At 29.8% G+C, this 15,191-nt stretch overlaps 1 protein-coding gene across 1 annotated transcript; it reads right to left on the bottom strand.

The window, feature by feature from the left end:
* Positions 1-886: 886 nt before the first annotated feature.
* On the bottom strand, positions 887-14,788 carry LOC123298640 (low-density lipoprotein receptor-related protein 2-like). Its single transcript, XM_044880732.1, has 30 exons — positions 14,752-14,788; positions 13,903-13,966; positions 13,216-13,380; positions 12,583-12,717; positions 12,407-12,526; positions 12,197-12,349; positions 11,475-11,702; positions 11,229-11,375; positions 10,971-11,179; positions 10,693-10,905; positions 10,437-10,610; positions 10,246-10,376; positions 10,006-10,182; positions 9,790-9,949; positions 9,555-9,731; positions 8,011-8,073; positions 7,063-7,126; positions 6,338-6,493; positions 5,696-5,830; positions 5,520-5,639; positions 4,873-5,025; positions 4,081-4,308; positions 3,191-3,337; positions 2,933-3,141; positions 2,654-2,866; positions 1,910-2,083; positions 1,719-1,849; positions 1,471-1,647; positions 1,246-1,405; positions 887-1,187 (listed from the first exon to the last, which is right to left on the bottom strand). The coding sequence occupies exons 1-30, from the start codon at positions 14,786-14,788 to the stop codon at positions 997-999; spliced, it is 4,611 nt and encodes a 1,536-aa protein (XP_044736667.1). The 3' UTR covers positions 887-996.
* Between the last annotated feature and the right edge of the window lie 403 nt (positions 14,789-15,191).

The following is a 15,191-nucleotide window of genomic DNA, read 5'->3' on the forward strand; positions in this document are numbered from 1 at the left end:
AATGAAATCAGAAAAACATTTTTGTGTCGGGGTCATTATGAAAATTTTGGACTACATCATAGAAAGATATAAATAAATTGTAAATAATTATATCTGTATACAGATACTTCAGAACCGAGTTAAGAGCCAAATATTTTCAAACCACGTAAGTATTTTAAATTTTTACTAATCAGAATGTCTTCCTCTGTTCGATCCTAAAACATCCCTCAATATTTGATTTACCAAATTTCTCGATTTTTTGCAATTTTTTATGGGGTTCGTGCCCTTTTGAAAAAATCGAGAAAATCTACTTTTCCTAGTTTCTTCGTACTTTTATTGATTTCAGATACGATTGTTAATATTTAATATTGAATAGAGGAAGAACAGTCAATTACATACCCATCCAATAAAAATGGCACGTGAATATACCAAACAAAAAATAATAAATACAGATCAAACCTAATCAAAATTAGATTTTTTTTTGTGATACTAAAAACTAAAAAATCTATCAAATAAATATATTTTTATTGTCAAAATAGTAATAAATGGTATTGTCAGTACATATTCATTTACTTTATTTCACAATTTTGAAATATGGTTAACATGTCATAAACGACAAAATCGTGTATATACGTTATTATTATTGTGTAATTTTTTGCTGAATAAAAACGGATGCAAAAAAGGTCATTCCATTTTATATGACATTAATATTATATTTGTTATTAAATTTTTATTTTTATTTTATTGCGTTGTATTAGTAGTAGATGATAACAAAAATTGTTGAAAAATGATAAATAAGTCTTATAACATATTTGAATAGGAAAGTTCCATCGGTTTTATTATCGTTAATTGATTGTAAAATTGAAAAGTAACAAAATGGTATCAATTTTTAATTGAAATTGTTAACTAATTGTAAATTTTCTTTAATAATTGTGGTTGCTGATATAATTGCTATACAAAGAAATTGCTTTTTTTGTCGTTCGTTTATTGGCACAAAATAATTAGCAGGATAAGTTATTAACGAGTTTCTCTTTCAATTTCCATGATAAAGTCCAAATGATGACTGACACTAGTGAATGCCACATATTGATACGAATCACAAGTTGTGCCTTTTGCTGGAGATATGCTTACAACTCCTTGTAAGAAATATCTATTATTTTTATTGAAGGCTAAACCACCTCCACTATCTCCAGTACATACACTTGTTCCTAAAATTTAACGCACGAATTAGAACCTGAAAATTAATTTGCAGCTATGTTTATTTACCATTATTGTAACCAGCACAAATTTTATCATTTGTAATGAAAGTTTTAAATGATTCAGGTAAACTATCAACGCACACATCTTCCTCAACGTAAGGCATTCTAACAGCTTGTAGCTCATCTGCAGTATGTCCAAATTCCTGAGTTAAGCCCCAGCCGGCAACCTAAAAAAATATTATGTATAATCCATAACTTTTGAATGAATGTTTCTTAAGACTAAATAATTTACTGTGCCAAGTGCGCCTGGTTTCAAAAGAGTTTTGGTCAATTCATTTCCCCAATCAACACAAATAGGTCGAACTCTTGATGTAAGTTGAATGATATCTTTCACTATTAAAATTGCAATATCATTAGCGAAACTACTTCCTTCGGCTCGAAATCTTCTTGGTAAGAATATACGTTGTAACTGGAACAGACATTTCAATTAATTCAAACAAGTGTTAAAAAAATTTTTAATACTTCAATATTTTTTATTACCATTCTATGCTGAGTATATTTTTTGTCTTTAGTGCTGTTCCAAGATCGATAAAATTTACCGACAGCAACTGCATATTTTTCAGTATCTACATTTGGTTTGTTGTGGTTAAAATCCCAAAAACAGTGTGCAGCTAAAAATTATTTCTGTGATTCGAAGTGATTTTTTAAATTGTTTTTACCGTCAAAACTACCTGATATAATAATTTTTTCGGATATTAATGTACCACCACAAATTTGTTCATAATACTTCTTTCCTTTAGAATCATCAATCTTATAGATACCAGCATGCCATGGAAATTCAATATCTGCTGGAGTATATCCTTTAATTACTAAAGCTTGTACTTTTGGTGTTAATGTACCACATTCTTGTGAAAACAAAAAATGATAATAATGTAAGAAAATTTTCCAGAAAAAGGGATTATTTTAATCCACTTTGTCATTCCAAGTCAAGTTTGGCACATTTTTAACATATTTGAAGGATGAAAGGAATTGCTCTTATTTTTCATTAGTCTGTCAATCGAAAATGGAAATTGGATATTTTAGGTATATTCAGCAAAAACACGTAGGCATATTAAGAAAAAAACAGTTATGAAAATTCCATAAACTCGATTTTCTTAATAATACAAACAATTTTCGAAATTGTTTGTATTACCAAAAAAATCTTTTAGGGTTCAATTATCACTTGAAGGTTTGTAAGAATATTGTCGACTTTAACTTAACCAGAATAGTTTTTTCAATTTAAATTTTTGAAAAATTTCAGCAAAACATAAATTTTGAAATTAAAGCTATGGTGTTATTTTCACGAGGCAATATTTTAACCTGCCGGCTTCAATTTGTCTTCTAGTAGTAGATATGCTGTCTGTTTTTCTTGTTATGAAAAAAAGGTTGGGAGACAAAAAAAAAAACAAATTTCCAAATTTGAAAGTAAGTATTACCTGGACTACAATCAAACAACTCATTCGACCAGTTCCCATTCTTAGTACAATGAATTCCACTGTATGGTTGGTAAATAAAATTTTCAATTTCAAAAGCATCTTTGCATTTAATATTCGCTACAGTACCTTCCAAGGCTTTCTCACATGAAATTATCTTACCATCATGTCTGCACTCAATTTCATGTTTTGGAGACGCTAATACTGAACATTTTTCTGAAAATAAAAACAATTATTTCAAAGCCTATGATGTTTTAAATAATAATTCGAATAAAGCCTTACTTAAGCAAGATGGTAATGGATAAACTGTCCAGCTATCTTGCACACATACCACTGCTTGAGATGTTGTATCTAAAGAGTATCCCTCATTACAGGTATAAAATAAAATAGTTCCATTTTCAGCAGGTTTATTTGGTTGAGGTATCATTCCCAAAGATGTCTTTACAACGCCATTGTCTGCTTGATCAGGGACAATACATCTGGTTTTTTGACCATTATTTGAAATTCATTATTATTTAATTTTATAAGTAAGAAACTCACCCACGAGTTTTATTTTTGCATTGAGAATCCATTTCGTCCAATCCATTATCACAATCTCGAACACCATCGCACAATTTTTCTCTGCCAATACACCTTTTTGCATGTGTGAAATACTGGTTTCTATCCAAACAATCAAATTCATCTTTCCTAAGTTTACAAAGTAAAATGTTATTATTATTAATTTTCACATTTGTATGACTCACTTTAAGGATGTTCCAGCATGGTATTTGCAGTTTCTATGTTAAAGCAATGGTACAATTTTTTTTTCGACAGAATTTAACGAAAAATTAAATTTAAGAATTTAATAATGCTTACTATTAATTCCCAAAGTTTCAGAAATTTTGACCGTTTAAAATGGGAAATAATTATGCCAACGTCCCAATTTCGATCAATTTACGTCAAAATTAATATCTCGAAAGTGAAAATTAATTTCTAAATTTTTTTTTTAGAATTGTATTGTATAAACATTTTTTTCTACTTTTTCTTCAAAATATAATAATATCATAAAAAATAGTTGGAGAGACCGGACATTTTACATGCTTTAAATGGGACATGAACCTCAAAATCGCGAACTTTGTCTTTAAATATCTCGCGATCTAAACGGTCAAAAATTATGAAATTTTAGGAATTCATAAATAAAGCTATTATAAACCCGAGAAAAAAAATTCGGCCAAATCTGTCGAAAAGTGATTTCATGCTGGTACTACCTTAAGTAGAAAAGCGTTTGATAATTCACATCTGCAGTTTGTGTGAATTATCATCAACAGCTCCGTATAACATATTCTACTATCAAGTGGTGATTTTTATGGGATTTCTATCAAAATGACTTTTACACCCTGTGTACCTCCACTTTTAAATGTGTAAGAAATTTTTAATTCTCTTTAACGCACCCACAACAGCCAAATTCGTCAGTGCCATCAACACAGTCATTTTTTCCATTACATTGCGCTTCCTTTTCAATACAAGCTCCATATGCACATTGAAATAAATTTCGGGGACATGTTTTATTCTTACATTCCTGATACGTTTCGTCGGATCCATCATCACAATCTCGAATGCTATCGCATAGTTTTTCTTTTTTGATGCATAAACCAGTGTTGCATTTGAAATTGTTTTCGCTAAAGTGAGTAAAAAAAAAAGAAAATCGTCAGTTGGTATCTTTCTCTGGGGAAATGGACATACATCTTCCTCTTATTATCAAGAAGTCAAACAATAATACAATCTTCGAATTTGATAGACAAAAATTATAATTTTTATAATTTAGTTTTGAGATTTTTTGATGGTGGTATTTTTTTCCTTGTAAGAAACTGAAATATTTAACCTCTGGGAATATTTCTTAAAATAAAACAGTTAAAATGGGATGAAAGAATAATAATTGTGATTTCCAAATCTGTCCACCGAAAAGTTATGTGGAACAAAAATCGTTTTTGTAATTACATTCACGAAACTTTTTTTTGCTCCGTAAGTTATCCAAAAAGTTTATCCTATCTGATTCTGCCACGTTCATTTTTTTAAATCTTCGGCAAAAAAACAATCGTATTTATTGAATTTGCCACTCGTATTTGAATACTGGAGGCTCTTTTATGGTCTTTTACATGCTTTATATACACATGATGGTTCCTTACGTTTAAATAGTGTTTTTCATAACTCTCTCTCTCTCTCTCTCGAACCTACAAACTCACCCACAAATTAAATCTGACAAAGTTACGTTTAACTTCGTTTTGCATTCTGGCAGCAATTCATCAGAGTAATCAACACAATCAGGTTCTCCATTACATACTGCTTCTGAATCAATACATGCTCCATATGTACATTTGAAAGTACCGCTGGGACACCTATTTTTTAAAATTATGTTATTCACGCTTGTATAAGATTATCAATAACAAGTGATAACAAACAATTGACTAAGTGAATTGTTGAAATATCCTGTATCGACAGTGTTGACTGTTATTACCTGAATTATTTTTTATAAATTAGAAGAGTTTAAAAAATCAACACAATTATGGCAACCTTTTAGCTCCCTCAAAGTTTTGCCCTAATTTACATCTCACGAGTAAACAAACAGTGATGTTTACGAAAAAAACAAAAGTTGTTTTAAACAAAAGTTGTTTATTTTTTTCTAAGCCACATTTTTTATAACTAAATTTTTGTTAAACTTATTACAACAATTTACAAGATGGGTCCTGCGGATCTAAGACTTAATTGGTCTATGTTGCTCATTTACGAACTTGCTCATTTGGCATCAACATTTTTAAACGGTACAATCTTGGGACTAAACATATTATACCTTGATATGTATGACATTTCTAACAGGGTATAAAAATTGTACCTGATATTAGCGCATGATGAAAATGTTTCGTCTGAATTATCATCACAATCCTTAATACCGTCACATATTCCATTTTTATTAATACATTGTCCAGATAAACACGAAACTTGCCTTTTTGTTCTAAAAATAAGATAAGTTAATTTCATTCATTCAATAATTTTGACTGACATACTTACGGGCACTTTACTGTAACTCGGCTGTCTTCGCATAGCATTTCATCAGAATTATCAAAACAATCGTCAACAGAATTACATAAGGAAGTAAAAGGTATACAACCTCCACTGGCACATTGATATTGAGTTTGGTTACATCTAGAACGATTACTTTAATTAAAATCAATTTTATTATAGCATGTATAAATGGTCGGAGGATAGAACTGAATTAAGGCTTTAAATAAGTTAGCAAAGTCCCATAGTCAAAAAATTTGCTAGGCTAATGTTTTGATAAAATCTTCCCATTTTACTATCACATTTTGTTTGCAATCGAATTTTGCCGATGAGAGATATTGGACACATCTGCTTGTTTAAACTTTATTATTAATTTTATTTAGAATTTAACTTAACCCCGGGAGCTTTTTATGTGTTTCGATGTTAAATTTTGTCCTCTATTCATTTACCATTATTCTGATGTGAAAAATGAGGTTTTATATCGAGAGCTCAATCATTTTCAAGAATACATTACATTCAGATAATATAAATAACTCGCAAATCTCACATTTAAAAAAATTGTGGTCATGATGATCAAATAGGTCAACCACTGTCATGATCTTCATACCACTGTTACTTGATAAAAATTGAAAATTTGCGTGGCATACTCACACAATAGAACTGCATTTTTCTGTAAGGGATGTATAACTGTTAAGGACGCAGAAAATAAATTCAGTTTGACAAACTAACTCTTTGGGTATACAATGGGTATCAAATACCCATTCTCCTCTTAGATCAGAAAAACTTTTACAATAAATTTCATTCTCCCTAAAAATAAAATAAATGAACAATATATTAAATTATCGGCTTACGTTTCATGAGAGATTCTTACAGGAATGGTAGTTTTTAAGCTTCTGATTAGAAAGTGTGGCTTAAAGCTTTTATTGCACTCAAAAATTAATAATTTTTTTTATACAAACTAATATGCCAGTAATGATAAAAGCTTAAGGAGCTCTAAATGTTTAAGGCAAACAGTAATCATCAATAATTTATTTTTAACTTTTTAGTACAATATAAGTTTGAATTTTAAAAGTACTTTTTACTTCTAACTTTCCTTTAAGGTAGGCAAGCGTTAATTTTTGCTTAAGCCCTAAGGTGCTTAAGCCCTATACAATTGAAATGCAATCGATTCGCCGTTCCATTTTTCAGAACGAACTTCATCGCCCACTACCCTTTCTATGAAAGCTGCCATTTCATCTCGTATAAAATTTTAAACCATCTTCAACTACTTTGAAGCAATTTTATGGTTTCCAATTTTTTCCCATCAATTTAAACGATAACTTTCTGAACTTTGAAATAAATTGTTGTTTGATTATACTTTGCAATTGATAACTTACCCGCAGTCAGCTTCAGTTTCTTCAGCTTGACAATCGATTCCATTGAATAAAGTTATAAAAAAAACTATTAAAAAAAATTATATTTCAAACAAAGAAATTCATTTTTTTATATTAAGTCAACGACACACATTTTATCACGGCAAGAACAAATGTTATGAATTAGGAGTCCCCAGGCACACGCTCAAAAAATTGATTGCATCATCATTGAACTTTGTTAATGTGACTTTTTTTATTCATGAGGTAAGCATTTACCTACTTAAAAAAGTATTTGTTAGTGAGACGTAGGTTTTCTTACTATAGAAGTAGGTCCCAATTATTTTTTCACCTAGTCCAAAGATTTTTTTTAATTAAAAAAGAATTTATATCCATTAATTCTTAAGTGTTTTTAGAATTGGAAACGTTAAAATTGCTTTTATTTGCAATTTGTTCATCATAGAAAGAATTATTTTCCATGAATATAATTTTATTAAGCCGCAAGAATTTTTTGTACAAGAAAAAAGTCTTGCTTTTTTTTGCGTCATGAAATCCTCTGTCGCTGCGAAGGTCAAATACTTTTTATACCTTGTATATATATAATATTTATCAAGGTTTACTAAGTTGAGTCCAAAGTTTGTAACGCCTAAAGATATTGAGGTTACGAAAAAAAATTTTGGTGTAGGTGTAGCAAATAAACAGGCACGCAGAACCATTTGAAAATCAAATGCGCGATGCTGTATCTGCAAAAATCATAGCTGAGAAAAATACATTTCTTTCGCTTAAAGTAAAATAGCTAAGCATGTTTCTTTAATTTTTTCAAAATTTCGCCTTTTCAGAAAAAGGGGGTGGGTCGCTAAAAACTGATCACCCGATATAAAGAGATACAGGCAACTATCTTTTAGAATTATAAAAAATAAGCATAAATAAGAAATGCAAGTCTGAATTAGATGAATTTTTTTAAGAAAAACTTACCTACAAAGCAAACACCAACACTTATTAAGTTAAACATTTTACAACAAAATGATTGAATATTTTCTTAGTTGCAAATATATGATGTTTCTTTACGTTTTTGAAGGTCGACAAGATTTATTGTACTTGAATTAAGATTGACCTCTTATTTCTTTTATTTTTTAACAAAATCATTAGTAAACAAATTAACGGAATTTCCCATTATAATTTTATAACAATGACGTATCCGTTGTGTTAAATAAAAAAATTGTAAAGAGATACAATTTTCTTCCCTCCGGGTGGAAATTGTTAACTTTTGTTCCGCTGTTCTAAACGAACGCGAAGTGGCCGCTTTCGTCGAGCCGGAAAATAGTAAACACACCACGGAAATAAGTTAAGAATCTCGTGAGACCTGAGACATTCTTTTCTTTTGCTCCTTAATCTGGAATATACTTTTTTTTTGCATGAAAGGGCTTCAGAACTACTGGACCATTTTTGATAAATGAGGTGTCCATAGATTGGTTTACGTGTCAGGAGTAGCACACGGTCGATATTAGTAACATTAGTCGATATATCAGTCGGGACATTGCCTTTCTCCTTCTAGATTATTTCCCCTCTGAAATGTTTCTGATTTTAAATAATATACAAATAGAAACATTTTGAAAAATTATCGGAATTGTTTTTAAGGATTCCGGAGTAATCCTTAAAAAACATACAGTAAATACCTTAAAAAACATACAGTAAAACATTCAGTGATGCGAGTAGTACATCAAAATAATAAAATCTTATTTAAATATAGACCTACAATAATAAGCTTCTTATGAGGAATATGATTTAAGTGATGGAGCTTTGTGGCTCAAGAGATTTTTATTTTATTTTTTTTTGAAGTTAGAAGTTCGTTAATCTTTTTGAAAATCTATGCTCTCAAGGTTTTTGTTCTAAAATAGTCAAGAACAAAAAAACTTAAATTTTATAAAATACTTATAAAATTTATAAGCCACAAGAGGCTTATAAAACATAAAATTTCAATGAAAGTTCAATATTTTTATTATTCTTTCATGTGTTTCTTTTCTTTATATTTTTTATATGTAAAGTTTTAAATTAAACACAAGAACAGTTTTGACAGTTCAAAAACGAATAAAATACATTTAAGTTAAAAAATAATACTTTTGGTACGTAGTTCTCTTCTACAGAGTGGACCATTTTTTAATCGATAAAGTGGAAAAATCTTATCAGGTGACTAAAACTTAGGATATTTTTAAAAACCAATTAACGGAGACTTTTTTTAGACATATTGAATTTGACCTTGAAATTTAGGGTCTTCCACGATAGTATACAGGAACAATTGTACTCTAAGGAGAGACTATTTCTTGATAGATGGTATTTTTATACTGAATTTTTTAGTTATGTTTAAAAGTTTTAGGGCGGGTTGATACCAAATTGTAAGATTTGTTTATAAATAATTGCTGACAATAGCTACTTTTATATAAAAAAAATTACTTTTTTTCGTTTATTTATTGATCAAACTATTATTATATAGTTGGTACTGGTATATTAATGATTTTCTCTTTCAATTTCCATGATAAAATCCAAATGTTGACTAACACTGGTAAATGCCACATATTGATATGAATCACAAGTTGTGCCTTTTGCTGGAGATATGCTTACAATTCCTTGTAAGAAATATCTATTATTTTTATTGAACGCTAAACCACCTCCACTATCTCCAGTACAAACAGTTGTACCTAAAATTAAACGCATGAATTAGACCCTGAAAATTAGTTTGCTGCTATGTTTATTTACCATTATTGTAACCAGCACAAATTTTATCATTTGTAATGTAAGTTGTAAACGTTTTTGGTAGACTATTAACGCATACATCTTCCTCAACGTAAGGCATTCTAACAGCTTGCAGCTCTTCTGCAGCATTTCCAAATTCCTCAGTTAAGCCCCAACCGGCAACCTAAAAAAAGGTAATGTAAGTTTTGAATGACAGTTTCTTAGAACTAAATAACTTACTGTGCCAAGTGCGCCTGATTTCAAAAGAGTTTTGGTCAATTCATTTCCCCAATCAACACAAATTGGTCGAACTCTTGATGTAAGTTGTATGATATCTTTCACTATTAAAACTGCTATATCATTAGCGAAACTACTTCCTTCGGCTCGAAATCTTCTTGGTAAGACAATTCGTTGTAACTGGAACAGACATTTCAATTAATCCAAACAAATATTTAAAAAAAAATTCAAAATTTATATTACCATTCTATGCTGAGTATATTTTTTGTCTTTGGTACTGTTCCAAGATCGATAAAATTTACCGACAGCAACTGCATATTTTTCAGTATCTACATTTGGTTTGTTGTGGTTAAAATCCCAAAAACAGTGTGCAGCTAAAAATTATTTCTGTGATTCGAAACGATTTTTTAAATTGTTTTTACCGTCATAGCTACCTGATATAATAATTTTTTCGGATATTAATGTACCACCACAAATTTGTTCATAATACTTCTTTCCTTTAGAATCATCAATCTTATACACACCAGCATGCCATGGAAATTCAATTTCTGCTGCAGTGTATCCTTTAATTACTAAAGCTTGTCCTTTTGGTGTTAATGTACCACATTCTTATGAAAATAAAAAATATTAATAATGTAGGGAAATGAACCCAAAAATATAATTATTTTCAAATTTGAAAGTAAGCATTACCTGGACTACAATCAAACAAATCATTTGACCAGTTTCCGTTCTTAGTACATTGGATTCCACTGTATGGTTGGTAAATAAAATTTTCAATTTCAAAAGCATCTTTGCATTTAATATTCGCTACAGTACCTTCCAAGGCTCTCTCACATGAGATTACCTTACCATCATGTCTGCACTCAATTTCATGTTTTGGAGACTTTAATACTGTACATTTTTCTGAAAACAAAACCAGTAATTTTAAAGACAATGATGTTTTAAATAATAGTTCGAAGAAGCCTTACTTAAGCAAGCTGGTAATGGATAAACTGTCCAGCTATCTTGCACACATACCACTGCTTGAGATGTTGTATCTAAAGAGTAGCCCTCATTACAGGTATAAAATAAAATAGTTCCATTTTCAGCAGGTTTATTTGGTTGCGGTATCATTCCCAAAGATGTCTTCACAACGCCATTGTCTGGTTGATCTGGGAAATAACATCTGGTTTTCCGACTGTTATTTCAAAATCATTATTATTTAATTTTATAAGTAAGAAACTCACCCTCGAGTTTTATTTTTGCATTGAGAATCCATTTCGTCCAATCCATTATCACAATCTCGAATACCATCACACAATTTTTCTTTCTTAATACATCTATTCTTATTTGTGAAAAACAGGTTTCTATCCAAACAATCGAATTTGTCTTTCCTAAGTTTATAAAGTAAAATATTATTATTATTAATTTTTACATTAGTTTACTGTACTAGTCTGTATTAGAATAAAGAATATTTGAATAAAGAAACAAACCCACAACAGCCAAATTCGTCGGTGCCATCAACACAGTCATTTTTTCCATTACATTGCGCTTCTAATTCAACACAAGCTCCATATGCACATTGAAATAAATTATTGGAACATGTTTTATTCTTACATGCCCGATACGTTTCGTCGGAACCATCATCACAATCTAGAAAACTGTCGCATAGTTTTTCTTTTTTGATGCATAAACCACTGTTACATTTGAAATTGTATTCCCTAAATGAGCAAAAAGATAAGAATGCCGTAACTTTCTCTGGAAAATGGACATGGCACCTCCTACCTAATACGAACAAATCGAAAAAATTGTACTGTTTTCAAATTTGAGAGACAGAAATGATTTGAATATTTTAGTTTTGTTATTTTTTATGAAAATTTAGTAATTCTTAAATTTTGACGCTAGTGGCTTCTGTTTTGTTAAAAAAATGAAATATTTAGCGTCTGTGAATATTTCCTAAAAAAAAAAACATTTCAACGAACCAAGGCATCATTCAGAAAAAGTTTTGTAGAACCAAAAATCGTTTCTGTAATTATATTAACAGAATATCTTCTGGCTTTGGAACTTGTCCGAAAAAATGACCTTGTCTAGTTCTGCACCGTTTAAATTATCAAAATTATCGAATCTGTCACTACTATTTGAAAACTGGAGACTTTCATGACCAATCGGTTATCTATTATTTTTAAAGATTGCCTGCTCGAATCATAAAACTCACCCACAAATTAAATCTGAAGAAGTTACGTTTAACTTGGTTTTGCATTCTGGCAGCAATTCATCAGAGTAGTCAATACAATCAGGTTCTCCATTACATACTGCTTCTGAATCAATACATGCTCCATAAGTACATTTGAAAGTACTGCTGGGACACCTATTTTTTATAATTATGTTATTCACGCTTATATAAAATTATCAATAAAAATTGTACCTGTTATTAAAGCATAATGAAAATGTTTCATCTGAGTTATCATTACAATCCCTAATACCGTCACATATACCATTTTTTTTAATACATTCTCCAGATAGGCAAGATACCTGCCTCTTTGTTCTAAAAATAAGATAAGTTATTGTCATTAGTTTAATAATTTCGACAGGTATACTTACGGGCACTTTACTGTTGCTCGATTGTCTTTGCAAAACTGTTCATCTGAAGCATCAAAACATTCAGCTATAGAATTACATCTAGAAGATAAAGGTATACAGCCTCCGCAGGCACATTGATATTGGGTTTGGTTACATCTAGAACAATTATTTAATATAAAATCAATGTTAATATGACATGTATAAACAGCTGAGGAGTAAACCCAAATAAAGGCTTTAAATTAGCTTGCATCGTCAAAAAAATTTGCTAGGCTAATGTTTTTAAGTTCTTCCCCATTTCACTACTCCATTTTGTATGCAACCAAATTCAGCTGATGAGACATGTTGGACATATGTGCTTGCTTATTATTTATTAATTTAATTTTTTCAGGACTTTCAGATTTTACTCAAGCTTTTTATTTTTTGCGATGGAAAGTTTTGTCCTCTACCCATTTGATATTGTTCCGATGCAAAAATGAGGTTTTCTATTTAAAGTTCAGTCAATTAATTACAAGACATTACTTCAGACTGAGTAATAAAACTGCACACTAGAATTGTCAACAAAAATTTTGTCATAATGATCAAATAGCTCAACCACTGTCAGGATCTTGATACAATAATTACTTCAAACATTGAAAATTTGTCTGGCATACTCACACAATAGAACTGCATTTTTCTGAAAGGTATAAATAGCTGGGAGGGGCGCAATAAACTTTTTCAGTTTGACATACTAACTCCTTGGGTATACAACTTGGGTTATCAGACCTTGCAAGACCGTTTGGTCTTAGATCAGAATAACTTTTACAAAAAATTTCATTCTCCCTGAAAATAAAATAAATTTACAATTTATTGAATTATTGATGCAGGTTTCATGCGATATAGTATCTTGTAGTTTTTTAGCTTCTAATTAGATTACTGGATCTTAGATTTTATTTCACTCAAAAACTAGTATTTTTTTTTATGCAACCACCTAAATAATATATGAGTAATGATGAAAGCTTGAGACGTTTATTATAAATGTTCTTATCGCTTGACTGAGCGACTCAAGCTTTTATGAAATCCTATTGAAATACTTTATGAAATAAGAATATAATTTTTCGATATGTGCCTTGGTTTTTGAAATATCGAAAGCTGAATAATTAAACAATTAAACCAGAAAAATTACACCAGATATCGTAAAATTTTATTCTTACTTTTCGTCTTATATCCGTCATATTATAATTTATAAAAAAATTGAAAATAAATATTTTATCCCCATTACCGTGCTCATACATCCTTAAACGATATCTTTCTGAACTTTAAAATACATTAATGTTTCTTTATATGTTATAATTGGTAACTTACCCGCAATCAGCTTCAGTTTTATCAACTTGACAATCGATTCCGTTGAACAATGTTATAAAATATACTAAAAAAACAAAATGTATATTTCAAGCAAAAATGTCTAATTATGAAGTTCCGCAAAGTAAAGCTCTCTACAATTAATTATGAAGTACATAGTTTTTAACGCTTAGAAATATTGATGATACGAACAAAATTTTGGTATAGGTATTCATAAAATCACTTAATCAGTCTATTTCCGTTTCTCCGTCTATACGTCATCACGATAACTCAACAACGAAAAGAGATATTGAAGCTGAAATTTTTAAAGCGAGCTCCAGATGTAAAAAGTGAGTTTGAGTTCTTAAATGAGCAACAAGGATCCATTAAGTCTTTGATCCGTAGGACCCATCTTGTAAGCCGTTAGAGATAAGAACAAAGGTTTAAATGTAAAAAATATTCATTATTAAATAAAAGAAAGTTTTATTTGAACATTTTTTCGTAAACAGCATTGTTTACCCATGAGAGCGCACATTAAGACAAAATTTTGGTGCCCACTTTAGTGATGTACTTTTCATAACTGCAAAAATATTTAGTGGTTGATTTGAAAATTAGGTACTAAATGCTGATGTTGATTTAAAAATTAGGTTCTAAATTTTTTTTTCATAAAATAAGCTTGATTAAAAATATTCCAATATGTATATTTATATTTTTCAAAATTTTTACCTACTCAGAAAAAAGGGGATTGATCGTTTAAACTGATCACTCGGTAAAAGGATGCATGCAAATGTTTATTAAAATTATAAAACGTAAGCTAAAATAATAAACGGACGTCTGTTAGAATTAAAAGAAACTATTTTTTGAAAAACTTACCTCCGAAGCAAATACCAACACTTATTAAGTTAAACATTTTTACAAAAGTGATTGAATATTTTGTTTACTTCAAATACTTATTGTTTTCTTTTATGTTTTTGAAGGTCAACAAGATTAATTCTTTTTGAATTCATTTCTGTTATTTTTGGACAAAGATAGCAGTGAAAAAATTAACAGAATTTCCTATTTCGATTTTATAACATTGACGTTGTGTTTTATAAAAATATTGTAGAGATAATTTTTGATAAAATTTGTTTGTTGGGTTTGTTGGTTGGGGACAATCTCCAGAACTGCAGGACCATTTTTGATGAATAAAGTGTCCACAGATTGGATAAAGTGTCACAAGTAACAGATATTTTAAACAGTTTCGATTTCAAAATGATAGCTGACGTCGAGCACATTCCATATTCTGGAACTTTAGCGTATGGATGGATTAGAAT

This window comes from Chrysoperla carnea, chromosome 4, assembly GCF_905475395.1.
Source record: "Chrysoperla carnea chromosome 4, inChrCarn1.1, whole genome shotgun sequence".
NCBI lineage: Eukaryota > Metazoa > Arthropoda > Insecta > Neuroptera > Chrysopidae > Chrysoperla > Chrysoperla carnea.